This window comes from Eleutherodactylus coqui, chromosome 12, assembly GCF_035609145.1.
Source record: "Eleutherodactylus coqui strain aEleCoq1 chromosome 12, aEleCoq1.hap1, whole genome shotgun sequence".
Classification (NCBI taxonomy): domain Eukaryota; kingdom Metazoa; phylum Chordata; class Amphibia; order Anura; family Eleutherodactylidae; genus Eleutherodactylus; species Eleutherodactylus coqui.
In genome coordinates this window covers 120,087,376-120,113,422 of record NC_089848.1, presented here as the reverse complement: position 1 = coordinate 120,113,422, position 26,047 = coordinate 120,087,376, and the positions used below count along the sequence as shown (strand labels likewise).

Here is a 26,047-nt window from a genome sequence, read left to right as displayed (position 1 = left end):
TCAGCCTTATGCACTATGTTACCATGTTTAAGGAAGGACCCAAACCCATTGTCTATGAGCACTAGGTGTAGCTCCGGAGCCTGGAGTGGTACATGCCACTGTGGTGCCAACAAGCTATTCAGAAGCGCCGGAATATTAGCCGCAGGCGTATATATGTAGGCAGCACATGACAGGGTTAACGGGGAGGCTAGGGGTTAACAGTAGTGCAGAGGTGTGGGGGGGGGGGGTGAGAATAGGGAGGGGGGAGCAGTTAGAAAGTGCGGGAAAAGCAGGAGGAGGAGTTTCAGTCGGCAGCAGAAGGAAGAAGGAGCAGAAGAGAAGAAGACGGAGACAGCGAGGAAGTCCCACCCACCCGCCCGTTAGTTGGTAGCTAGGGGTGAAAGTTTAGTGAGAGGGAGGGGGGGGGGCGCTTTGGAGGTGATATGTAGATTGTCATAGCGGCAGTTGGAGGGGGGGTGGAGTTCTCGGAGCCAGTTAGGATGCGGGGCGAGGGGGGGGGAGAGCGGAGGGCCGATGGCTGCCTGTCCCCCCTTCCCGCCCCATTGTTGATTTACAGTGTGCGGTAGGTCTGTCGCCTCCCGGCTCTGTCAGGCCGTAGTCCCTGCGGAGACCAGTCGGCTGGCCTAGGAACGGCTAGCGGGTCTCTGAGTCGGGAGGTTGGCGACTAGGGGCAACCGTGTGTGTGTTGCCTCCCGAGTCGGCGGTCTCGCGACGGGAGGGCGGTAGCGGGAGGGATCTTCGGTCTCCCGAGTCGGATAGTGGGAGGGCGACGGGAGGCAGTACGGAAGATCCTTTTCCCTGTAGTGAGGCGACAGAGGGGGTTGTAGGCTCCGGGGACTTCCCCCTTTTTGGTGGGTTGTCTATTATTGTGTTTTTTACCCATTGTTAAACTTAAGGTTAAATAAATGGCCGCTGTGGCCAAAAATTATCCAAACTAGAAGTAGTAGCGTATTGTTTTGGTGGGTTACAGGGAAGTGGGGGGATAGGTCACAGAGGCTCACTCCGTGATACCCGCGTCATGCCTTCACCAGGGTATTTATCTGCAGAACTCGGGCAGGAAAATGAACGTTCACCCGGGGTAATAAAAGTCTACAAATAAGTGTCCAGTAAATCCTGATGGTGACCCTGGCTTCAGCACCTGACTGTAATGTGCTGAGTATCCAGCATACAGAAATAGGTTTAAATTGGCACCAAAAAGGAAAGTACAGAAGTCCTGAACACTTCAATAGTCCTGGAAAAACGGCGGCATCAGTATAAAAAGACAAATCGTACTACGTGGTTTACAGACAATGAAGAAATAACAGGAACCTAAGCAGAATTTCCAGACAATGAATACAACAGATGAATGTAGGAAGATGCCATGCAAGATTTCAAGATACTGCCTGAAACAGTGCCAGTTCAGTCCACAGGCCATGGCAGGTACTGCAACTCGGCCACATAAACCTGAACAGATATGAGCTGCAATAACAGACACAACAAGACTGGAGCCCCTGGAAAACACACATCAGCGTCTTTATTGTATATCGATCATCATCATCGCTCTACCATCATATATGAATTTTTATTGTCTAGGCCCATATGCACCACATAGGCAAAGCAGTCACTTCCAAAGATTTTGGAGTTGCTTCAGCTCTGTAGGACCTTCTGTTCGCAACACATGCGCAAAAATAGTAACAGAATACGGACAAACAACTGGGATTATCTGCACAACTTTGCCAGATTAGGTAACTCTTCAGAATGTTTCTAGACCGAGGAGTCTTATCTCTTCAAGACCGTCTGTTCTCGCCATAATTACAAAAATCAGAATACAAACATTAAAGGGGCTGTCTGGTTGCCGGAGAACCCTGCTTCAATAGGACCCCCTGTATTAAAATAGTAAAGTGAATAATACTTAGCGCTCTGTGGCCACCAGGATCCAACACTGCAGCCCCGCTGTGGTCCCGGTGATTGCTGTGACAGATGATGTCACAGGAAATCAAGTGATCGCTGCAGCCAATGAGAGGCTGCAACGTCACACTCCTGAACTCCTGGCATCGCGGCACACAAAGATGTGCATAAAATAGACCCGTACGAAGCCGCAGAATTCCACCAGTAGTTTTAGATTGTTACTTAGTTTTAGCATAACCTGTTTTTTTGGGGGTAAATAAAATATACAGAGTAAATGTCAGCCACAGTTGTGTAAAAAAGGTCATGTCTGTATGCCCCCTGCGACCCGGACCGGGCTGAATGTGACTTGTTGCCCCCTCATAGAGCCAAGGACAGCTTTTGATGGCCCCATGATATGTTACAGTGTACTTTACTAACATAAGTGCAATATTAGGTTGTGTTCACACAGCGGACGAATCCGCCACGAATCTTTGCCAATTCTGCATCAAATCGACGGCAAAGTCTACATCATAAAGTGCCCTTTTAACTCTAATGGAAACCAGTGATTATATGTCATTCATTGCGCAAATTCCAGGAATTTTCCTATTGATGACCCGTCCTCAGGACACGTTATGTGGATTTCTGCTACAGATTTGCATTGCATCAGCCACGGATCAGCATGCAGATCAAGTTTAAAGGGCGGGGACTTTTGTATTAATGACCTTTCATCAGGCTAGGTCAACAATAGTTAATCGTGGGGGTCTGCAACTCGGGATCCCTGTTGATCTGCTGATCGCCAGGCCCACTATTAGTGAGGAGAGAGCTGGAAGCAGACAGCCCTGTCCATATTGCAGCGGCCCAGGTTGGTTTTAAAGGCAAAGCTCGCATAGAATTCACTGCAATACGAACAAATAGTGGAGTCAGCACGCTCCGCCTCCACTCACTGAACAACTGGCGCTTCTACGTGACAGCGCCTGACAGTCGCCCTAACAGTACCGTTGGGCTATGTTCTCATCAGCGTTGGGGCTCCTGCTTTGTTCTGAACCTCTGCTGCTGATTTTTGCAAATATCCTGGACGAAATAACGCAGCATGCAGCGCTACTTCATCCAGAAAAATACTGCACAGCCGAACAGATACTGAATGACCCCCATTATAACCAGTGGGATTCATTTGGCGCCGTTCACTTCCGTCATGAGATGGATTTGTTCGCCCTAGGGATCACGTTTTCCTGCTTTGTTATCAGAGAATCCATAACGGAAGTGTGAATGAGCTGTAAGGGCTGTACAGGTTGTCAGCCATTGTATGAAACAAAACATGCCCCATTCCCTGACAGGAAGCAAGGAATGTCAAAATGGCGAAGAACTGAAATAAAAGTATATTGGAAAGTTGTAGAACTCTTGATATTATGATTCATCTCTATTTACATGAATCCAGAAAGCTCCACAGTCACAAAGCATGCAAGGCTGAAAAAGACAAATGTCCATCCAATTCAGCTTGCCCCTCCCTTGTTGATCCAGAGGAAGGCAAATTAAACCCAAAGAGGCAGGAGCCAATTCCTTCCAGACTCCATAATGGCAGTCAGAATAATCCCTGGATTAACACTCTTCAGAAGAGGTTCCTTCCTGAGTCTGGCAGTCGGAAGATCCCCGGATCAGCAACCCTTCTGACTATTTATTGTCTATATCCTGTGATAGCGGATGCCCTCTTGTTACCATCACAGTCCTGGGTATAAACATATCATGGCAGAGATCTTTGTATCGTCCCCTCATGTATTTGTACAGTTATTTGATCCCCCCTTAGCCGTCTGTTTTCCGGGGTGAATAATCCCAGTTTTGGTGCCTCTCTGGGTATTCCAGTCCCGTCATTCCATGTATTACCCTGTTTCCCTGAAAATAAGACATAGCATGATTTTCCAGAATTTTTGAAAATGCAAAATGATTTTTCAGGCTTTTTGAGGATGCATGAAATGTAAGCCCTACTTCAAAATTAAGCCCTGCTAACAGTTAATTAAAAAAGTCAATTTAAATAGTGTCCAGGCAGCTATACATGTAAAAACGTTAAACCTTTTTGAGCAAAAATTAATATAAGACACTGTCTTATTTTCAGGGAAACACGGTAGTTTAATTGCCCATCTTTGTACCCCTCCAGCACTGTAACATCTTTCCTGAGCACCGGTGACCAGACTTGTACGCAGTATTCCATGTGAGGCCTGACAAGTGCCTTATATAGTGGGAGGATAATGTTCTCGTCCCTCGCCCCTATACCTCTTTTAATGCACCCAAGGCTCTATTAGCTTTTGCAGCAGCTGACTGGCATTGGTTACTCCAGTTTAGTCTACAGCCCACTAGTACCCCCAGGTCTTTTTCCATATCCCTTTTCCCTAGCTGTACCCCATTTAGTGTATATTGGTGACATCCATTTCTTCTGCCCATGTGCAGAACCTTACATTTATCAACATTGGACTTCATTTGCCATTTTTCTCCCCAAGCCCCCGGCTTATCTCGGTCCGTTTGTAGCCGTACATTGTCCTCCGTTGTAGTAATTCTGCAAATATTGATATTTTACTGTGCATTTCATGGAGGGCACCTAGAGTTGTGGACTATGTATAAGACGAATCTTCCCATCTGCGCTACCAACTCAGTAATGTGGTTTCTATGTGGTGTTGTCTACTGAATGGCAATTGTTCCCTCAGCCAAAATGACATCACTGGACCCCTGCAGCAGAGCAACTGGCGGTCTTTTCATCCCTTGAGTCGCTCCCCTTCCTCCTGAAGGTATTTTTGTTCTTCCATCTTTTGAGTGTCATTGAAGAGTTCACTACCAGTCCGCTCACGTCCCGCTCTGCTGAGTGCAGGAGGAATTCTGCAGCATGAATGGGATTCTGTACCGATGAGGCGGCTGTGCCGTACTGCCAGGAATCTGAATGCACCGTAATGCCAAGAGATTAGCTCTCCGAAGAAATGTAGGTGGGGACCAAAGAAAGAAAACGTCCTAAGATCTCACGGTGATAATAACTGGGATACAATGTAAATGGGTGCCTTGGGAAGGAATGTACGGGGTACGCAGCAACACAGGAGGCAATTTAAAGGAATCACAAGATGTGCAGCTACCACGGACCAAGGGCATTCAAATACAGCATTCCTGAATTGTCTTGGCATCATGGCTTCTGTCTGATCAAAAATTGCTTGAATGGATGATTCTTGATTATAAGGTGATCTCAGCAATCAGCTTTCATCTGGTAGCAAGTGTTTAATATCAATGCAGCGCCTCCGCAGGAGAAGATGAACATTACAATAGTGGCCACTGAGATTATTGGATTGTCCATGTAACATATGATCATGCCAGAGCAGTGAGAGGGTGAAAGACACTCTACTTTGGTATAGCTCCGTGTCTATACCAACATGACCGAGCACCATGTCATACAGAATGTTGAGGCTTGGTCTTGCAGCATCCGAGGAGAGAGCCCACAGCTGAGGAGATGGCGGGGTAGATAAAGGTTTCTGTCATGGTGGCTCTACCATCTTCTCCCCTAAGGGTAGCTTTGGACCTGACAAAGTTACTGCTAGGGGAGGTCACAGGGAAAGGTGCAGCGTCCGAGGAGCGGGCCGCGGCCTAGAAGATAGCGGGGGAAGAGTTTGGGCCTTGTCACGGTGGCTCTACTGTCTCCCACCCGGAGAGTAACCGGTGACTCGTCCAAGGGCATGTTAATAAAAGGGAAACCCAATATTGGATTACCTTAGTTTCTTATGTCACGGGTGACGCCACTGTTTCCTCTCCCACAAAGAATTCCTTGATGGTGGGGTAAACGCACTCTCACGCGGCCTCCGAGGGGGAATTGCTGGTTGTTGGTGTAAATCCACACACACACGGGGTTCTTTTAAGACACAGCCTCTGGAAACGGACGGGCGACTGGTCGCTTTATCTGTAATGACTTGTTGACAACTCCAAAATACCCGCCAGCAGGAAAACAGTGCAAACACATCAAAGTGGTGTGACAGGGAGGACTCACGGGTGAACAGGAGAAACCACAGTCTCATTATCTGTAGGTCCTGATCCCGGCAACACACTCTGTTTTCTCCGATACTCTACCGGTCAACACTCATATTTGATAAAACCGGGTGTGCTGCATGGCGGTTCCTCGCTCTCTCTTACTCCTAGCACGGGAAGGGTCCATCCATATCTCCTGGGTACGTCAGTCCCACGGCAGGCGGTAGACTCCTTTCCGTCTCTTCCATTCTGGGCCGCACAGGCTGAAGGTGCAGAACTCTTCTCCTCTCTCTTGCAAGCCCAGAACAGAACCCCTTGAGACACCTTGCAATCACATATATCCCACAAGGTCACCTGACAAAACAAACCGCTTTCACCGAGTGGAATTTACCCCACGACGAACCGCTGAGCTTCTGGGGACTAAAGGAGTCCAACGCCCTACCAGACAGGGGTCAGTGTATATATAATGTATACCTAAAGAAAGTACATAAATGATATAGAGGAGCAGGGACAAAGCAGTGATCTGATTATGTTACATGACCACATACATTGTCAATACCTGGTGCTCTGTGCGGTGCAGTGGACGTTCTGCGCAGTACAGATGACATGCGGTGTAGTGGACGTTCTGCGCAGTACAGGTGACATGCAGTGTAGTGGACGTTCTGTGTAGTACAGGTGACATGTGATGTAGCGGACGTTCTGCGCAGTACAGGTGACATGCGGTGTAGTGGACGTTCTGCGTAGTACAGGTGACATGTGGTGTAGTGGACGTTCTGCGCAGTACAGGCGACATGTGGTGTAGTGGACGTTCTGCGCAGTACAGGTGACATGCGGTGTAGTGGACGTTCTGTGTAGTACAGGTGACATGCGGTGTAGTGGACGTTCTGCGTAGTACAGGTGACATGCGGTGTAGTGGACGTTCTGCGTAGTACAGGTGACATGCGGTGTAGTGGACGTTCTGCGTAGTACAGGTGACATGCGGTGTAGTGGACGTTCTGCGCAGTACAGGTGACATGCGGTGTAGTGGACGTTCTGCGCAGTACAGGTGACATGCGGTGTAGTGGACGTTCTGCGCAGTACAGGTGACATGCGGTGTAGTGGACGTTCTGCGCAGTACAGGTGACATGCGGTGTAGTGGACGTTCTGCGCAGTACAGGTGACATGCAGTGTAGTGGACGTTCTGTGTAGTACAGGTGACATGTGGTGTAGTGGACGTTCTGCACAGTACAGGTGACATGCGGTGTAGTGGACGTTCTGTGTAGTACAGGTGACATGCGGTGTAGTGGACGTTCTGCGCAGTACAGGTGACATGCGGTGTGGCGGACGTTCTGCGCAGTACAGGCGATATGTGGTGTAGTGGACGTTCTGTGTAGTACAGGTGACATGCGGTGTAGTGGACGTTCTGTGCAGTACAGGCGACATGTGGTGTAGTGGACGTTCTGCGCAGTACAGGTGACATGCGGTGTAGTGGACGTTCTGTGTAGTACAGGTGACATGCGGTGTAGTGGACGTTCTGTGTAGTACAGGTGACATGCGGTGTAGTGGACGTTCTGTGTAGTACAGGTGACATGCGGTGTAGCGGACGTTCTGCGCAGTACAGGTGACGTGTGGTGTAGTGGACGTTCTGCGCAGTACAGGTGACATGCGGTGTAGTGGACGTTCTGCGCAGTACAGATGACATGCGGTGTAGTGGACGTTCTGTGTAGTACAGGTGACGTGGTGCAGTGGGCGTTCTGCGTAGTACAGGTGACATGCGGTGTAGTGGACGTTCTGCGCAGTGCAGATGACATGCGGTGTAGCGGACGTTCTGCGCAGTACAGGTGACATGCGGTGTAGTGGACATTCTGCGCAGTACAGGTGACATGCGGTGTAGCGGACGTTCTGCGCAGTACAGGTGACATGCGGTGTAGTGGACGTTCTGTGTAGTACAGGTGACATGCGGTGTAGCGGACGTTCTGCGCAGTACAGGTGACATGCGGTGTAGTGGACATTCTGCGCAGTACAGGTGACATGCGGTGTAGCGGACGTTCTGCGCAGTACAGGTGACATGCGGTGTAGTGGACGTTCTGTGTAGTACAGGTGACGTGGTGCAGTGGGCGTTCTGCGCAGTACAGGTGACATGCGGTGTAGCGGACGTTCTGCGCAGTACAGGTGACATGTGGTGTAGTGGACGTTCTGCGCAGTACAGGTGACATGCGGTGTAGTGGACGTTCTGCGCAGTACAGGTGACATGTGGTGTAGTGGACGTTCTGTGCAGTACAGGTGACATGCGGTGTAGTGGACGTTCTGCGCAGTACAGGTGACATGTGGTGTAGTGGACGTTCTGCGCAGTACAGGTGACATGCGGTGTAGTGGACGTTCTGCGCAGTACAGGTGACATGCGGTGTAGTGGACGTTCTGTGTAGTACAGGTGACGTGGTGCAGTGGGCGTTCTGCGTAGTACAGGTGACATGCGGTGTAGTGGATGTTCTGCGCAGTGCAGATGACATGCGGTGTAGCGGACGTTCTGCGCAGTACAGGTGACATGCGGTGTAGTGGACATTCTGCGCAGTACAGGTGACATGCGGTGTAGCGGACGTTCTGCGCAGTACAGGTGACATGCGGTGTAGTGGACGTTCTGTGTAGTACAGGTGACATGCGGTGTAGCGGACATTCTGCGCAGTACAGGTGACATGCGGTGTAGCGGACGTTCTGCGCAGTACAGGTGACATGCGGTGTAGTGGACGTTCTGTGTAGTACAGGTGACGTGGTGCAGTGGGCGTTCTGCGCAGTACAGGTGACATGCGGTGTAGTGGACGTTCTGTGTAGTACAGGTGACATGCGGTGTAGTGGACGTTCTGCGCAGTACAGGTGACATGCGGTGTAGTGGACGTTCTGTGTAGTACAGGTGACATGCGGTGTAGTGGACGTTCTGCGCAGTACAGGTGACATGCGGTGTAGTGGACGTTCTGTGTAGTACAGGTGACATGCGGTGTAGTGGACGTTGATAAACTCTCTGCTTGCATCTTTTGGAGTCTGGATGGAAATGGGGCCCTTTGACTGTTGCGTCCGGCAATTGCTTGTTATCCGTCTGGTCAGTCCGGACTACTACTGGTCCTGCGCAGACTTGTTGTCTTGCGTGACGACACACACTGCGGATGCTCAGGATTGCAGCCATGTTATAAAGTGCGCGGGTCCCTTTAACGTCGTCCTATTACTCAGGCATATTAGGCAGAGCCATGTTGTCGGGTATTTCCGCCGCCCCGCTGTGACGCGCTCGATTCATATTTCATCAGCCTCGCTCGCTGCTCTCCTTCTCTTCTCTTCGTCTGGCGCACAATTTGTTAATTATTTATTTTATTAAGTATTCTGTAGCAAACGCCGTCCTATTTATTTCTATGGTTTTAACCTTTTCCTGACCACTCAGGCTTGTTTTATACAGCGCTCATTAAGGGGGTTCGGCGGCTGTGGCTGAGTCGGAGGCCGGCGTAGGACTCCTCTGTTAGGGCTCAGACGGCCGTATGTTTGCTGCACGGTATAAACGTATGTTTCACCGCTGTAACACGAAATACTAGAAGCCCTTTGATTTACATTGGGCCATTCAGACCGCTATCTTTCTCATGCAGTTTGTCCTATTTTAGTGTGAAATACTCCCATTATACGCAATTAAAATACGCAGTAATTACGCCCGTTTTATACATATTTGCTGTCTATTACGAGATCATTACTGTACTTTTCGCACTTGCAGGGCCATTTCACATGGGCGCGAGGCAGGTAATTTAGCCCAATTAGTTCCAAATGTGTTCTTTTTCCCGCCAGATTGCGCAACGTATCGCGCAGGTATGAGGTTATTAATGGTTGTCTGAACAATCTTCTGCCGCGCTAAAAGCATTGGCGGCTCCCTTTGCAATTCCCAACCAATGATGTCCCAGATGTGCTCCATGGGAAACAATTCCGGAGTCGCTGCAGGCCGTGGTAGCATGATGAGGGAGCCGCTGCAGGCCGTGGTAGCATGATGAGGGAGCCGCTGCAGGCCGTGGTAGCATGATGAGGGAGCCGCTGCAGGCCGTGGTAGCATGATGAGGGAGCCGCTGCAGGCCGTGGTAGCATGATGAGGGAGCCGCTGCAGGCCGTGGTAGCATGATGAGGGAGCCGCTGCAGGCCGTGGTAGCATGATGAGGCCACGCAGGATGCTCACAGTGGTATGAGCAACGTGCGGCCTGACATTGTCGCCTTAGGAAACGTCTCTTGGAACACTTTGGAGAAATGGCCGTACCAACGGTTCCACAACCAAATCAACATAAGGGCGGACACCCACTGGCGGTTTTTTCTCTATTGCGCTGCGAGAGCAAGTGAAAATACTCACCTCACAGCGCGAGAAAAAAGCTGGGATGACGCCGGGATATCGCTAGTCTTTTCAATGGGGCCAGCGGCAGCAGCGCTAACCTTATTGAAAACATATGGAGAATGCCGCGGACTTCTGCCACAGCTGGGACCGTGGGGATGAAGGAATCCTCTGCCACAGCTGTCGCAGCTGTGACAACTGTGGCAGAAGTGCAGCATGCTATCCCATTGCTTTCAATGGGATCGGCGCTCCTGAAAGGGCTGTGCTGATTGGCTGAGCGCTCCGCCAATAACAGCTACTGCTTAGCTATTGGCTATTGGCTTCTGCTTAGCTAGTGGCTGAGCGCTCAGCCAATTACAGCTAGTGCTTAGCTATTTATGAATGAATAGCTAAGCACTAGCTGTAATTGGCTGAGCGCTCAGCCAATCAGCACAGCCCTTTCAGGAGGTGGGGATTTTTAAATCCCCACCTGCTGAGAGTGCTGGACAGCAGTGTCGGGGAGCCGGCCGGAGAACACGTCTGAGCGGCGGAGAGGTGAGTAAAGATTTTTTTTTCTTTTTTTACCACTTAATGAGGATTTTCAGAGAAGGGCTTATATTTCAAGCCCTTCCCCGAAAATCGTACTGCAGGGTTCGCCACAAACCACTGCTTTCAATGGGACGGGCAGCAGCACCAACCCCATTGAAAGCAATGGGATAGCATGCTGCAGTTCTGCCACAGGGGGCCCCATTGAAGAGACTGGGGATATCCCGGCCTCATCCCGGCGTCTTTCTTGCGCTGCGAGGCGATTGTTTTCACTTGCTCATGCAGCGCAATAGAGAATAAAACACCAGTGGGTGTCCAGCCTAATGCGGAGCTGCTGGTGTGCCTGGAATGACGAGGAGACTGCCCTGGCTAGCATACATTACGCTTCCCAATCCGATAATCCTTGGAGTACAACCGGTGTGGCAGTCCCTTGTGAAGGCTTTGCTATGGCGTTGCCCATGTGATCTCCTGACCAATCTTTGGCTATCATAGCATCTGAAACATAAGTGTAACTCATTGCTGAAGAGGACCTCCATTGCTATCTTGCTCTGCACCATGGTAGCCTATGAGAGCGGTGGTGTGAGGTCAATGGAGCACTGACATCGCTGGACATCTGGCTCGTAGCCCAATGTTATGCAAGCGTCTTTTGAACCCGGTTCACCGCCCCAGGCGCTGTGCATTGTAGTACAAAATGAATTCCAACGCACCTCTTACCTTCATCCATCATTGTTCAGCCAACCACCGGGATACACAACATTGAACAGTTCTGACATCTTGGCCTACAAGCCTAGCGATCTGCCGGAGTGATAACAAGGATTCTGTCCCTCTCAGTTTGCAACAAGCGGCGACAACTGCGACGTCAACGAATAGGAGGCATCGCACAATCAGACCGAAAGACCTTATCCAAGTTTTGAGGTTTCATATAGTAACATAGTATGTTAGGCTGAAGGGAGACAGTGTCCATCTAGTTCAGCCTGCTTCCAACCCCCCTTGTTTATCCAGAGTAAGGCAAAAAAAAACAAACCCCAATGAGGCAGAAGCCAATTTAGCCTATTTGGGGGGAAAACTTCCTTCCCGACTCCATAATGGCAGTGAGAATAATCCCTGGATCAACGTTTTGAAAGTTCTTACCTGACTGTAAGACCCGGAGTAACAACCCCGCTGGTCACCTAATGTCTATATCCTGTAATATCATAGGGCTCTAAAAAGGCATCTAGTCCCTCTTACACTCCTCTATGGATCCTGCCATCACCACATCCTCAGGCAGAGAGTTCCACAGTCTCACTGCTCTTACAGTAAAGAACCCCCTTCTGTGTTGGTGATGAAACCTGCTTTCTTCTAGACGTAGCGGTTGCCCTCTTGTTGCCGTCGCAGTCCTGGGTATAAACAGATGGCTTTTATGCCATTGAAGCCCCTCCCACATGCCACAGATTGGCACTTGAAAATGATCATTTGATATCTTGGCAACACCTTCTACTGCCTCGTTTTGCATTACCTTCCGTCCTTCTTGGCGTTGCAATTACTATATTGAGGAGTGGATTTCATGGGGGGAAGTAGGTGAAGGTCCCTTTAAATGGTCGATGAAGACATTCGGGTTCAGCGCTCGTATAACTCGTATTACGTAACCCGGTAGGTTCCAGCGCCGTCGCATCCCTCCGGGGTTAATTTTAGCTCACAACATAACTGGAACTGTAAGTAGCCCAAAATAACCGACACATTGTATGCAAAAGCGACGCAAGAAGGAATCTAGGTCATTGTTTGAAGGGAGCGGCGCGCTGTTACACATGTGGCGGCTGGGACGCTTCCCCCAGACGTGATCAACACGTTAGTGATAAACCGGGCGAGGAACAATTCAGATCACTGCGCAGAGACGAACCAGCCGGCAGCTCATCCGGGGACACGTGAAGCGCGTCGGGGACCTCTACTATTCTGCTCATTTATGGAAGTTCCCAACTGACGCGTCCGTGAATAATATTCGTATAAACGCCATATGCTGATGTCAGAACCTGATGGGTGTCCGGAGATGAGCGGCGCCACAAGGGCGGTACTTGGCTCCTCTTACGGAATCGGTCTGTTGCGTTTCACTTTTGCAGGAAGTTCCTTGTCCTGTGCCGACCGCCTACGACTGACATATAGCGCCCCCTCTCACTGAGGGCTCCGGCACACTTGCGTTTTTCTTGCGCGTTTTTTTTACACGATTGTCAATGGGACTTTCTAATGTTAAAAACGCATCAGAAGTCGGGGCTTCTGGTGCGATTGACAATCACGGGAAAAACGTGCAGCGATATCGCGTGAAAAAATACGCAAGAAAACGCAGGTGTGCCGCAGCCCTTGGAGGGAGGTTTGTCAGCAGCTGCATTGTGTATTGTACAATGCCATCTGGCTGCTGCCGCAAGCTGTTACGTGTCACAACTTAGCCGTCGCAGCACCCCGTGGTGCACCGCTCAGGCCATCATAGAACCTCATGGTTTACCCTTCAGCTGCTTCAGAACATCATAATGTACACCAAAGCTGCTGCAGTACATTATAGAACACACCTCAGCTGCTGCAGAACCTCATAGTTCACACCCAAGCTGCTGCAGAACCTCATAGTTCACACCTCAGCTGCTGCAGAACCTCATAGTACACACCTCAGCTGCCACAGAATCTCACAGTACACACCTCAGCTGCCGCAGAACGTTATACTACACACCTCAGCTGCTGCAGAACCTCATGGTACACACTTCTGTTGCTGCGGAATCCTCATAGTACACACCTCAGCTGCCGCAGAACCTCATAGTACACACCTCAGCTGCCACAGAATCTCACAGTACACACCTCAGCTGCCGCAGAACGTTATACTACACACCTCAGCTGCTGCAGAACCTCATGGTACACACTTCTGTTGCTGCGGAATCCTCATAGTACACACCTCAGCTGCCGCAGAACCTCATAGTACAGACCTTAGATGCCGCAGAACCTCATAGTACACACCTCAGCTGCCGCAGAACCTCATAGTACTTACCTCAGCTGCCGCAGAACCTCATAGTACACAGCTTAGATGCTGCAGAACCTCATATTACACAACTCAGCTGCCACAGAACCTCATAGTTCACACCTCAGCTGCTGCAGGTCGCCTTTATGAAGACAATGATGTAGCATTATATCATGCAATAGCGAATTGGAAGCATCCCTTACTATTCAACACGAGGTTCTGCAGCAGCTGAGGTGTCCATTATAAATGATAAGAATATTGGACGTCTCCTCAGAGTCTGATGAATGCTCTCGGTCTGCAGTCTCCTACTTTTATAGGGTCACAGAACTTATTGGTAACATGTAATATGTTTATAATGTATGGGGGGAGGGGGGGTTCTGACAAGTTTGTTTCTAATATTCTAACAAGTGATAAAATAAGGATCTCTCGTTACTATGAGGCATGAATTATGTTCTCTGCCAAATGCTTAACCCCTTGGTGACCAGGCCTGTTTGTGCCTGACCAGACCAAATTATGGAAATCTGACGTGTCACTTTAACATAGAAGAACTCCATAAAGGTTCTGCAGATCCCAGTGATTCTGACATTGTTTGTTCGCCACATATTGTCCTTCATTCAGGTGGTAAAAATAGACCGATAGAATTTGTGTATATTTATTAAAAGTGACAAAATAGGGAAAATTTTTAAACATTTTTTTTACATTTTCAACTGCAATATCTCAAATATGTGCAAACATACTGTACACATTTTTGATAGGATATATATTGTCATCTGTTTACTTTATTCTGGAAGCACATTGGAAAAACTTTATGTTTTTTCAACTATTTAGAAGACGTACAAATATAATATTAATTATTAACATTTTGAGGAACATTTTGTTTTCCTGCACCGAGCCAAGATTGGAAAGGCTCCTAGGTGTCAGAATGATAGAGACCCCCACGAATGACCCCGATTTAAAAACTACACCCCTTAGTGTATTCACTGATGGGGTCAGGAGGATTTTGACCCCACAGTTTCTTTTCAGGGGTTAATGCAGTTTAGAGGAGAAAATATAAAATGTCATATTTTTGTAAATATGCCATTTTAAAGACTTTTTTTCCTATAGTGCACCTGAAACTGAGGATTTGCAACCTAAAATAGATCCCTCTGTTTGTCCCGTGTTCAGAAACACATCCATTGTGGCCCTAATCTTATGTCTAGATGCACAACAGGGCCCAAACTGAAAGGAGCAGCCGGTGGCTTTCAGAACAGACATTTTGCTTGAAGGTGATTTAGGCCCCATTGCCCACACAGAGCCCTTGAGGGGAAAAAACGACAGGGAACCCCCCACAAATGACCCCATTTGGAAACTGCATATTCTGACCCCAAATTATTGAATGAATCTAAGCGAAGCAGAAGGAAAAAATTACAATTTTCATTTTTTTGGCAATTGTGTCATTTTAAAAACAGGTTTTTTTGTACAGTGTACACAGGAATGAAGACTTTCACCCCAAATTGGATACTCCCGTTTTTCCCGTGTTCAGTAACACACCCGTTATGGCCCTAATCTACTTACAGGACACACGGCCCGGCCTATAATGGAAGGAACACCGTTGGATTTCAGGGCACAACTGGATATATTCCCGGCCCCGTTGCTCACCTATGCGGGAAAAAAAATTGACTGCCTTATAAAAATCCCCCACCCCCCTCCGCGCCCTTTTTTGCGTTCCATAAATCTTACATACAAGTTATAATATAAACTGTGCGGTATGTCCGAAGACGGGGGTAATACGGGGGCTGGTTGGGATGGGCACATGGGGCAACAAAATCGGGTATCCCCCTATCTTTCATACTTTTTGGGGGGTATTTCTTGACCTCAGCGGCAGGGACGGGGTGTAAAGTGGCGCTCTGTGAGTCTCCGTAAGCTTGCGGAGGAGCGGCGGTCTCACACAGAAGGCGCTCAACCAGCTGCTCCTGGACTGCAGGAAGGCGAGCGTTCCCGGGGCTTCTTGTAAGTTACGGATTACAGGTAGCGGTCTGAATAACGCCGGGCTCACACGGCCGCGGCCCTGCATTCGGCCACATAATGTACTCTGACTGACCTGGGCACCTGACGCTTCTGTACACATTGTAGCTGCGTATGGGCGGCGGGTATATATGCGGTAAAATGGAACCTGCTGCGTTCTGTTTTCTGTGGTGGATTACGTAATTCCGACCTGCTAATGTAAGCGGAATTGTGTAATCCAATGCATTCGATTGATTTGCGTATTACCATGGATCAAATGCTTGCGGAATCCGCAAATCCCATCCGGTCATGTGAGACCGGCCTAAGGTAGATCGCTACCTTTTTATCATGTGACCGGGGTCCACTCAACAAGGCCTCCAGTTACTGCTCGAGGCGCCCGGCTACTTTGGTAGCCGAGACCAAGGAAATTTGAAATTTCCTGGGCCCTCCCCAGCTTCTGCGCTTGCGTCCGCCATTTTGCTGCCGGCACATGCGCAGAATCCGGAGAAAAGTCTGTGGATAAAGATTCCGTTGGGGGACATCAGCGGAGGCCTTAGGTAAGCAATTTCCCCTCCTCTCACGGATCAGATCCATGACAGAAGGTGAAACGTTACCTTTTTTTCACTCTTACATAATTGCCTTTATCCTTTGGCTAACAGCGATCTCATAACCAGGGACCGCGTACCGCGACCCCCAGTGACATCTGCGGGCCCTTGGCTACGTTTGGGAGCCAGGAGCAGAGAGATTTTAAATTTCCCTGGCAATCCTTGACTTTTGCGCATACATCCACCCTGTTGCTGATTGGCGCGTGTGCAGAAGCCAGGGTATGGTCCGTGGATAAATCTGGGGACCTTATGTGCATAATTTCATCTGCCCTCATAGATACAAAACTTTTTTTTTTTACGCTTTTTTAAAAAAAACAAAAACTTTACATGATTGCCGTTATCTATTGGATAACGGTGATCATGTGACCAAGGACTGCCTACTGTGGCCCCCAGTGACATCTCCTGCTCTAACTGACAGTATCAGAGAAACCTCAGATTCTGCCAGTTTATCCCCTTACATGCCACGATCAATAGCCAGTGCATCATGTAAGCAGATGACAGGCGAATGGCGTTCCTTTTGTCATCCACTGGCACCCCACAGGGTGATCGCAAGGTAGGTAGAGAGCATGACAAAGGCCCATGTGTCTGCCCTGTAACTCAGCCTACTAGACCTTGCCTCCGGCAGAGTCTAATAGGCTGCTGTCATAGGCTGAGTAGAATGCAGTACATAAGTAATGCAGTGTACTATCCTCAAAGGATCGCATCTTCAAGTCCGCTTAAGGGCCTAAAAAAAATACTATCAAAAAAAGTTGAATAAAATGTAATTTAAAAAAAATCTAGTTTAAAAAAATGCACATTTTTGCACACAAAAAACCCTTTTTTTAATTTATGAAATCCCAAAATAAAATATAAAAAGCAACAAATAACAGGTATTACTGCGTTCTAACGCCCCAAACTATGAAAAGGTTTTCTTATTTATAGCAATAAAAATGCATTTTATAAAAGTAATTACAGAATTGCCATTTTTCCTTTGTTCACCATCCTAAAAAGCCATAAAAAGCGATCCAAAACTCACCTGTACCTCAAACTGGTACCAATAAAAACTACAACTTTTCCGTCAAAAAACAATTCCTCACAGAGCTCAGATGCTGAAAAAATAAAACCGTTCTGGGTCCCCGGACGCGGCGATGCAGAGACAGTTGTGTCTCTTTAAAAAATAATGTGTTTTATTGTGCAAAAGTAGTAAAAATAACATAAACCTCCATCAGCCGGCGTCGCAGCAATCGTGCGGATCGAGAAAAGAAAAATTGTCAGGTTATTTTTACTGAACGCCATAAAAACAAACCCCAAAGCAGCGGCGGAACTTCTGGGGGCGGGGTTCCATCCGCTCCCCCAAAAATATAATAAAAGATTTGGGTGCCGGTGGGGGGGGGGGGGGGGGGTACAGGAGAGAGATCTCTCTCTCTTCCCCCAGCTCCCTCCCGCAACACAGCGCTCACCCACGCCGGCACCCGAACCTTTGCGGGCGAGCAGGCAGGTATACTCGCTTGAGTATCTGTCCTTACTGAGTACGCTTGCTCATCTCTATTACTATTGTTGAGAGATATATCAAAAGGAACAAATGTACTTGATGCGATGATTAATGTCAATGATCGGTTTTTAGGTGGTATACAATCTGACTGATCCCCCATCACAGCCTGGAGGCTTAACTGATTTGTTTCAACAGCAGTTGCTGGATGCCCCATTGTGCCCAGTGGAGCTTCTGTTACAGAGCCGCTATCTAAGGACTTAGATTGGCTTCTGAGCTCCTAGGAAATGTTCCTACAGTAGTGAGAAATACTGTTTTTTTTTTAAAGGAGTAGTTGACTGCCGTCCGGGTTGTAAACTGGCGTCAACTGACATAGAAAGTTTATATACACGAATCCCCCGTGAAGAAAGAGCGGAGGTTGTCCGGGAGTTTTTGAAAAAAAAAGCTGATAAAACTGATGAATAGATACATTTTCCCATCTTAACACAACTCTTTTGGGTTTGGTGATCCGTCGTATAACCAAAATAAACTGCTTCAGTGATAGGATTGTCCGCTTCTTGTCTTTACGCTATTTTATTTTGGGTGTTTTTTGAAAAAGATTTTTTCTTTACCAAACCGGATTACAGTTTACTAAGTCTTTTTGTGATTGGTCGAGGATATATTTATTGTTTGGGCGGGTTCAGAAGCTGAATTCAAAGTATTTATGAAATATCAATGAAAATAGTAGGAATATGAAATTTACATGAAAAATTAGTGATGATAGGACGGAATTTATGGCCGTCCCATGAATATCGATGACAGGAGCCCAGAAGGCTACAGGAAACCAAAGTATGAGGAACATATATTTACATTCCAGCAGCTTCCATCCCACTTGTAAGGAGGCGCATCGGGGGGCAATTTGTAGGTTTATATGGGCTAGTAATACAAATAAATATTCCCACAAGCGTGAATTTATAACGACAAGATATCCTCGGAGTTTGGTGGAGAAAGTCGTGGAGAAAGTGTCTAAAAAAGATCTGTTAAAAACAAAAAAAGTGAAAAGATGCGTTCAAACCAGTCTGGATTGTTTACTTGCAGATTGAGTCTCTTGGCGCGAGTTATAAAGTCCAGTATTTATAGGAATCGGCATCTAATTGGACAAAACCCTGTATTTGTGGGGCAAACTGCGGCTTCTTTCAGAGGAAGTTCAAAAATAAGCTTGTTAGAAGCCGTCATAAAGAGAAAACCCGGAGCTGGGAAGAACCCGCCGCCGCAATCGGTAACTTCAGGTGCGGTTTCTGCGTTCATTGTCAGCAGAATGGGAGGTGTGATTAAAATGTAAGGGGTAACACATTATATTAAGGCGTTTTAACCCCTTTAACTCTCTTGGAGGTACATTTACATCATGAAGGAGGACCGGGGCTCTATACCGCTCTATGCAATGCAGGTATCGGCTGTTTCTTATAGCCGCCAGCACTGATCACAGCTGTTAACCCTTCAAATGCCACAGTCTAGAGATCGCAGGGTGCCGTTTGGTTGTCATGACAGCCAAGAGCATTCTGAAAGCCCCGAGGGCTGCCACTGCAGATTGTCAGGCCATGCTTGTGGTGTTCCTTGATAGATTGTCAGATCACGATATAATGTAATACTGTGATATTAAATTATACAGAAGGAGTTGAAAACTAGTGCAAGTTCTTGTCCCCTAAGGGGACTAATAAAAAGATACAAAAGTCAGTTGTAAAAAAAGCTTTATTAATTATTTTAAAAATGCAAGGCGAGTTTACATTTTTTTTGCCATATTTATGATTTTAAAAATGTAATAAAAACCCCAAAAGATATTTGGTATGGCCGCATCCATAAGAGTCCGATCTATAAATGTAAAGCATTATTGACCCCGCACGGTAAATGTTGTCAGCATAAAAACAAAACACCAAAATTGCATTTTTCTTGTTCCCCCATCTTCAAGAAACGACGTAGTAAAAAACAATCAAAAGTTCTCCAAAATGGTACCAACAGAAACTACAGGATGCCCCGCACAACGAGCCCCGCACAACGAGCCCCGCACAACTATGTATATGGAAAAATAAAAAGGCTGTCGGGGCGGCGGCAGGAAATAAGGGGGTTTATATTTTATATTTTAAAAGTAGTACAGCAAAAATAAAACTATATAAGTTTGACATCGCAATAATCGCACCGACCCACAGAATAAAGTGATGCCAGTTTTGCTCCAGTGTGCACAGCGCAAAAACAAGGATCCCCCAAAGACGGCAGAACTTGTTTTTTTTTTCCCATTTCTCTCCACTTAGATTTTTTTCTGAAGTTTTTCAGTACATTAAATAGCATTATTGAAAAATACAACTCGTCCCGCAATAAACAACGAGCCCTCAGACATCTACGTTGTGGATAAGTAAGAGTTAGCCTGGGTTCACACAGGGCAGATTTGCCGCAGAAATTCCGCGCAGAATTTCACCACAGCAAATCCGCCTGCGGCCGCTAATCTCAGCGTTAGCCAGCCATGTGGACGAGATTTCTCAGAAATCCCGTCCACACGGGATGGCCAATCCGCTGCAGTAAGTCAGGCTGGAGCCGCGGCTGCGGCAGCCGCAGCCACGGTTTCAGAATATGCAGCATGTCTGTTTATCTTTTCTTTACGCCGCGGCCGCGCTCTCCTCTATGGGAGCGCCGGCCGCAGCGGAAAGGCAAGCAGCCGGGCCGCTTCAAAGCCGCCGCGGGTTTTCCCGCGGCGCTTCTCCCGGCAGAAATCTCGCGGTTTTTGCTTCGGCCAAACCGCGGGATTTCCGGCAGGAAAACACCCCGTGTGAACCCAGCCTTACGACTTTTCTAACCCCTTAAAGGACCAAGTGCTGGAAGTATACTAACTTTAAAGACAAACAACTATAAATTTAAAAAATAAACAATTTTTTTGCGTTTTACCCCAATAAAAATAAAAAACTGGAATAAAAGCCAATGAAAAAAAGTAAAACACTATATGTCACAGAAAAAAAAACTGCAGCAAAAATAATTTTGGCAGCTGAAGAAAAAAAATAGTGCTGTAAAACCACCACTTGGGTAAAATCCTTAAAAAGTGTCTGGACGCTGGTCCTTAAGGGGTCAAAATGGGGAGCAAAAACTGAAATTAAGCAAAAAAAAAAAAAGGACAGCGTCCTTAAGGGGTTAAACTGGAAGTCCTCTTTTGTGGTCTTTTGTCCTTATTTTCTCTAGGTGAGGCCGTGCGTCGTCTATACAAGCGGTTTATAAGATCTAGTGTGACTGGGATGGGCTCTAAATGGTTAATCCAACGTGTGAGAGAGGAACACGGGAGTGATGGAAAGTGTGGAGAAGTAGAATGTCCTGAAAATGGAGGCGACGGACATCAAATGTTACTTCAGCGCGGAAAAATGGATCCGTAAGACTACTGCTTTGGGGGGAGGGGGGGTCTGAACGAGAGAGACGAGTCGCATCGATGGTAAAATGTGTTTTAGAGTGTTTTGTGGCTGTATTGTTATATGCCGGGCATTACATGACGCTCCAGTACTCTTGGGGTGTGAAGACTTGAGAAAGCGTCATGTGACGTGAAGCGGCTGTTGCCTTCCTGCGTGCGCCGCGTCCTCATTGTCACTCCTGCACTGTTGTTACGGAGTCTGACATCATCGAGCGCCGCGTCCTCATTGTTACGGCTGCGGAGTCTGACATCATCGAGCGCCGCGTCCTCATTGTTACGGCTGCGGAGTCTGACATCATCGAGCGCCGCGTCCTCATTGTTACGGCTGCGGAGTCTGACATCATCGAGCGCCGCCCGTTCCTTCTACTTGGTGGCTAATAAAGTCCTACAACACATTGAACGTACCCAGAGTGGGGCCGACGACATACACAACCCGCCCCAAAGTCAACGGGTTCGGGCTCTTACAATGCAACAATGGAAGTCTCCTGGTCTGTAATGCATAGAATAGGCGGTCACCGAGGGGATATACTGTATACCGCACAGGCGGAGGACCCTTCAGAATCTTACTTAGATCTGCAGCATCGAGCAATCGGAGAGGCACCAAGAACTTTCCGACAATCCCCAGACCTTCACAATTCATGAATAGAATGCCACGCCTACAGTGAAAACTGACATACAGTGACAGAGAAGTATAAAGCTGAATACCACCACCTATAGGCGCTATGAAGACATGACAACCAAATATTAGACCCAAAACTAAAGGGAACCTGTAACTTACTTTGATTTCTACTGTGCTTCCGTCTTTTGTAATATGTCTTTCCACGTAGTCTGAAGACAGCAGGTCACTGCAATACAGAATGGGAACATTAGTCAATTCTAAGTCACACAACCCACAGCAAGTGTTCCTCTTAAATATTACTCCCAGTGACAGAACAAGAGATAGGCGACTGCCTAGGGTGCCGCTATGCCACAAATCAGAGGGGGGCTGTATTTATGTTATGATCTTGGTTCTGGTGCTGTATTTATGAGGTTGGTTCTGGTGCTGTATTTATGTGCTGAGCTTGGTTCTGGGGCCATATTCATGTTATGATCTTGGTTCTGGTGCTGTATTTATGTGCTGAGCTTGGTTCTGGGGCCATATTCATGTTATGATCTTGGTTCTGGTGCTGTATTTATGTTATGAAATTTATCACAGTTCTGGTACAGTATTTATTCATCAAGCTTTTCTTGTGCGGGTTTGCTGCTCACTTGGTGCTTCTGTACAAGCCAAATTCAGACAGACTGCCAGTGTAATATATAGCATTTTTTAGTGTGTCACCGGAGGAAGGGGGAGGGGTGCAAAAAAATAATTCTGCACTAGCCGCCATCCAAGGCCAGCACTGATGCCTATACTGTATGGTACATTGTAGGGCACAGACACTATAAAGCGTGGTACACCATAAAGAAGACGGCATTAATAGAAGATGCCATACAGGACACCATCCAGCCGCTCCTGATACATATAATATATCAGCTTATGACATGGAATCCCTCTGTCCGGTAAGCCATTGTCTTACCATAAAAATTAACCGTTTCACTTGCTGATAAAATAGCTGAAGATATTAATATTCGTAGGAGTCCCACTAATAGTGCACATAAAATGATCAATACACCCCAACTTTCCATCCTTCTGTAAAACAGTTGCGATGAATCATTTATAGCATGCAGCCGGTCGTCTCCATTACCAGTAATGCACCGTTATCATGTCTTCTCTGCTGCATCTATTTATACCCGATGCATCGCAGGCAGCCAGGGCCGGCTCATCGCTGCCCGGGCACTGCCATCAGCGCAGCCCTAGGAGGTCTATTCGCTATGTAGTACATGGTCGGTGCATTATAGTATACCGTTACTAGTGGGATTGTTGCACCAGGCCATTCATTGGCTGCTGTAGTTATCGTATATAACCATCCCCAATGTCTTACTCCAGACTTAGGGCTGGTTCACACGGTTGTATGTGCGCTGCGTATTACACGCGGAAAATCTGCTTGCGCAATATGCAGTGAATAGAACCCATTGATTTCTATGGGTTGATTCACAAAAGCATTTTTTTCATCCGATGTGCAATGCGTGAAAATATATGAGACATGTTCTAACTTGTGTGTATTCGCACAGCGCCAGAGAGCATCGAAATCAATCGGCGTTTGCATTGCTTGCATAAATTCACGCAACATACGCAGAAAACCTGCATATTCGCGATGTATATACATACAAAGTCAGCGTGTATTCGTTTGTGTGAGCAAAAATGTGGCGTATTTGCGCACAAATACATAGCGGAGTGGGCAAATTGCCCGTATATACGGTACCCATATGAAGCATTGGTTTCCAATGCAGCCGCTCACACGGGCGAATATACAGCACGTAAATACGCGGCCAGCGCGAAAAATAGAACATATACCGGCCAGTGTATCTGGAACTATGCTTTGGCCAATATACGCCGGCGGGTCCTATAGACTCCTATGGGAGCAGGGAGAGAGAAGGCAGGGGGGGGGGGGCATTTTTGCAGCATCCAATGCTGTGAAAAGCTTACATGTGCTTCTATCTAGGCACTGGAAGGCATCCCGAGGATTCGGGCAGAGCGAGGGTTTACCATTGTGCGGCATATTTTTTCGCTAAAAATGACGCTCGCAGTCGTGTGAATGGACGAGAAAATGCTGGCCGTGATTGTGGAAAAACGCTCATTCAGGCGCTTATACGGAGCGGGCGTGAAAACATAAAAACGCCATCGCCATATATCCGCCCGTGGGAAGGAGCGCTGACTCTCATGATGGCGGCTCCCTGAATGACAATAGTTCTATTCTTTTTAAGCAGCAGTTGTTCTATGTAATCACGGCCACCAACCAGGGGAGAGCGGGAATTCCTTCACTAGTTGCTCCCCTAAAAATAGTCGCGGGCTGATTAATTCTAATTGATTAATGGTCTGCAGTAAAGCGGTAATTGTCGTCTTTCCACAACTGGCCAATAGCTTCGCAGGGCGTGAAATTAAACAAGTGAACAACAATCACTGTGTAAAGGCACAAGAACAGCCGTTGTTCGCACGCTTTAGCGACTATTTCAGGTGATTATTCAGACAATACATACTACTTAGCCACCAGTCAGGGATTCCAGTCGCTGTTAATGAACCTTCCGCAGCTTTTACCATACAAGCCTTGTGGAGGGGATTTTATTAAAATCTCCATCGTACAGTGTGAAAAGTTTCCGTAATGAACCTGCAGAGCTTTTTGAAGACGCCGCGGATTCTAAATCCACAGTATTTCAACCTTTGAAATGCAAGGGTTAAATCCTGCAGCAGAACCGTAAGTACAAGTGCGGCCAAATCTACAACATTTTGGCCACTGCGGATTTACAGTGTAATTGCTGCGGGTTTCCGTTGCGGAATGCCTGCAGCGGTTCCGCTAGGTGTGAAGGTCATCAACGTTACTCCAAGGACGACTGAACCTGCTGATTTTGGCTGAACCCAATAACCATCTAATGTGTGTTAGATGATTGGCTGACATTCAGATCATCGATGTTGGGGACAAAAAAAAAATGGATGGTGCAGGTCGACGTTCTTGTCCAAATAAAAAGCCGCAATGAGCCGAAGGTTGACTTCCTAAACTTTGCCGAGGATTGTTGTGAGCGCACTTTTTCCACCAGGTCTGTTATATACAACATCCCTGGCCAGGCGGGGGGTCTTGGACCTTATGGGACTAGCTGAAAGGGTTAATATTACGGTCCGATGTTAAATATGTCGCCATTTTAGTGCAAGGCCTTCCGTAATATGAAGATGTAGAAGTCTGATGAGTATGATGATTGTTATGGCAAAGCAAGACACTAGATGTATGCTGAAGGCAAAGACTGATATATCCTGAGTTATATATGATACAGTGATTACACCGCAGACGGCAATATATTAGACAAGGCTTTCGCCATTTACAGACGTTGTATCCATGGTTAGTTCCGATAAGTGGGGGCTGAATGACCGAACGGAAATGAGTCACATGAAGTGAATATTTGAGTGAACGCTTTATTGTGCTGAGTGTGCGGAGCTAATGAGCCTCCACATGACCAGAAGGAAGCCGGATGCGGAATCCCAGCAGCCGCCTGCATTTTTAATTAAAGCTAGATAGTAGTTTGCACATACCGGTAGACTGACTGGAAGTATCAAAACTAAGTTGCTACATTGTAGCCGGACATACATGTTTAAGTCCTGAGCTGACACGCGCCTCGCTGCTGACAGTGTAAAGGGTGCCGTATATTGTAAAGAACAGTTTGGAGTCTAGTGAACAGTTAGTTGCCGTCACTTTAAGAAGATGCAACAATACAGAATGTTGTTTTTAACTTTGTTTTATTCAAAATATTGCATAATCGGTACCGGATATAAATGATCATTGTTTGTATATATAAAACAAATGAATAAACGAAGGATTTCTTCTCCTTTCTGTAATAACAATTGAGCCAAGTCTGTAAACATGAATGGCGTTGGACATGCTGGCCCCCGTGTGCTTTCATCTCTTGGTCATGTAACACGTAATGTATCTGTTTCAGTGTATCCATCTATAGTGTTTGGGGCGAACTCAGCCGCGGTCCCCATATTTTTTCCAATTTATTAGGGCGTCCCCCGTGATGGTATATTAATTTTTCGTACAGGATTATTACATCCACCAATCTATCCCAGCCTGAGGCAGAGGGCAACTCCACAGCCATCCACCTCATAGCCTCTCTGGCCAGGAATAAGACCTCCCTAAGGAAACTCCGGGTGTAATGCAGCCAAAGTTCCCATCCATTAGACCGAACAGCGCTATCTTTGGGTCCAAACTAAGGGGAAAGGATAGAAGTGACAATAAAAAGGTGAAGACCTCTGCCCAAAGTCTTTAAT

At 47.3% G+C, this 26,047-nt stretch overlaps 1 protein-coding gene across 3 annotated transcripts in view; it reads right to left on the bottom strand.

Moving 5' to 3' along the window:
- ADAM22 (ADAM metallopeptidase domain 22) overlaps positions 1–26,047 on the bottom strand; it is a 241,515-nt gene that overhangs the window by 127,264 nt on the left and 88,204 nt on the right. For all 3 annotated transcript variants that reach the window (XM_066585459.1, XM_066585460.1, XM_066585461.1), the window contains exon 4: positions 21,932–21,998. In XM_066585459.1, coding sequence (XP_066441556.1) covers positions 21,932–21,998 — 67 coding nt within the window. The remainder of the gene's footprint in view (positions 1–21,931; positions 21,999–26,047) is intronic.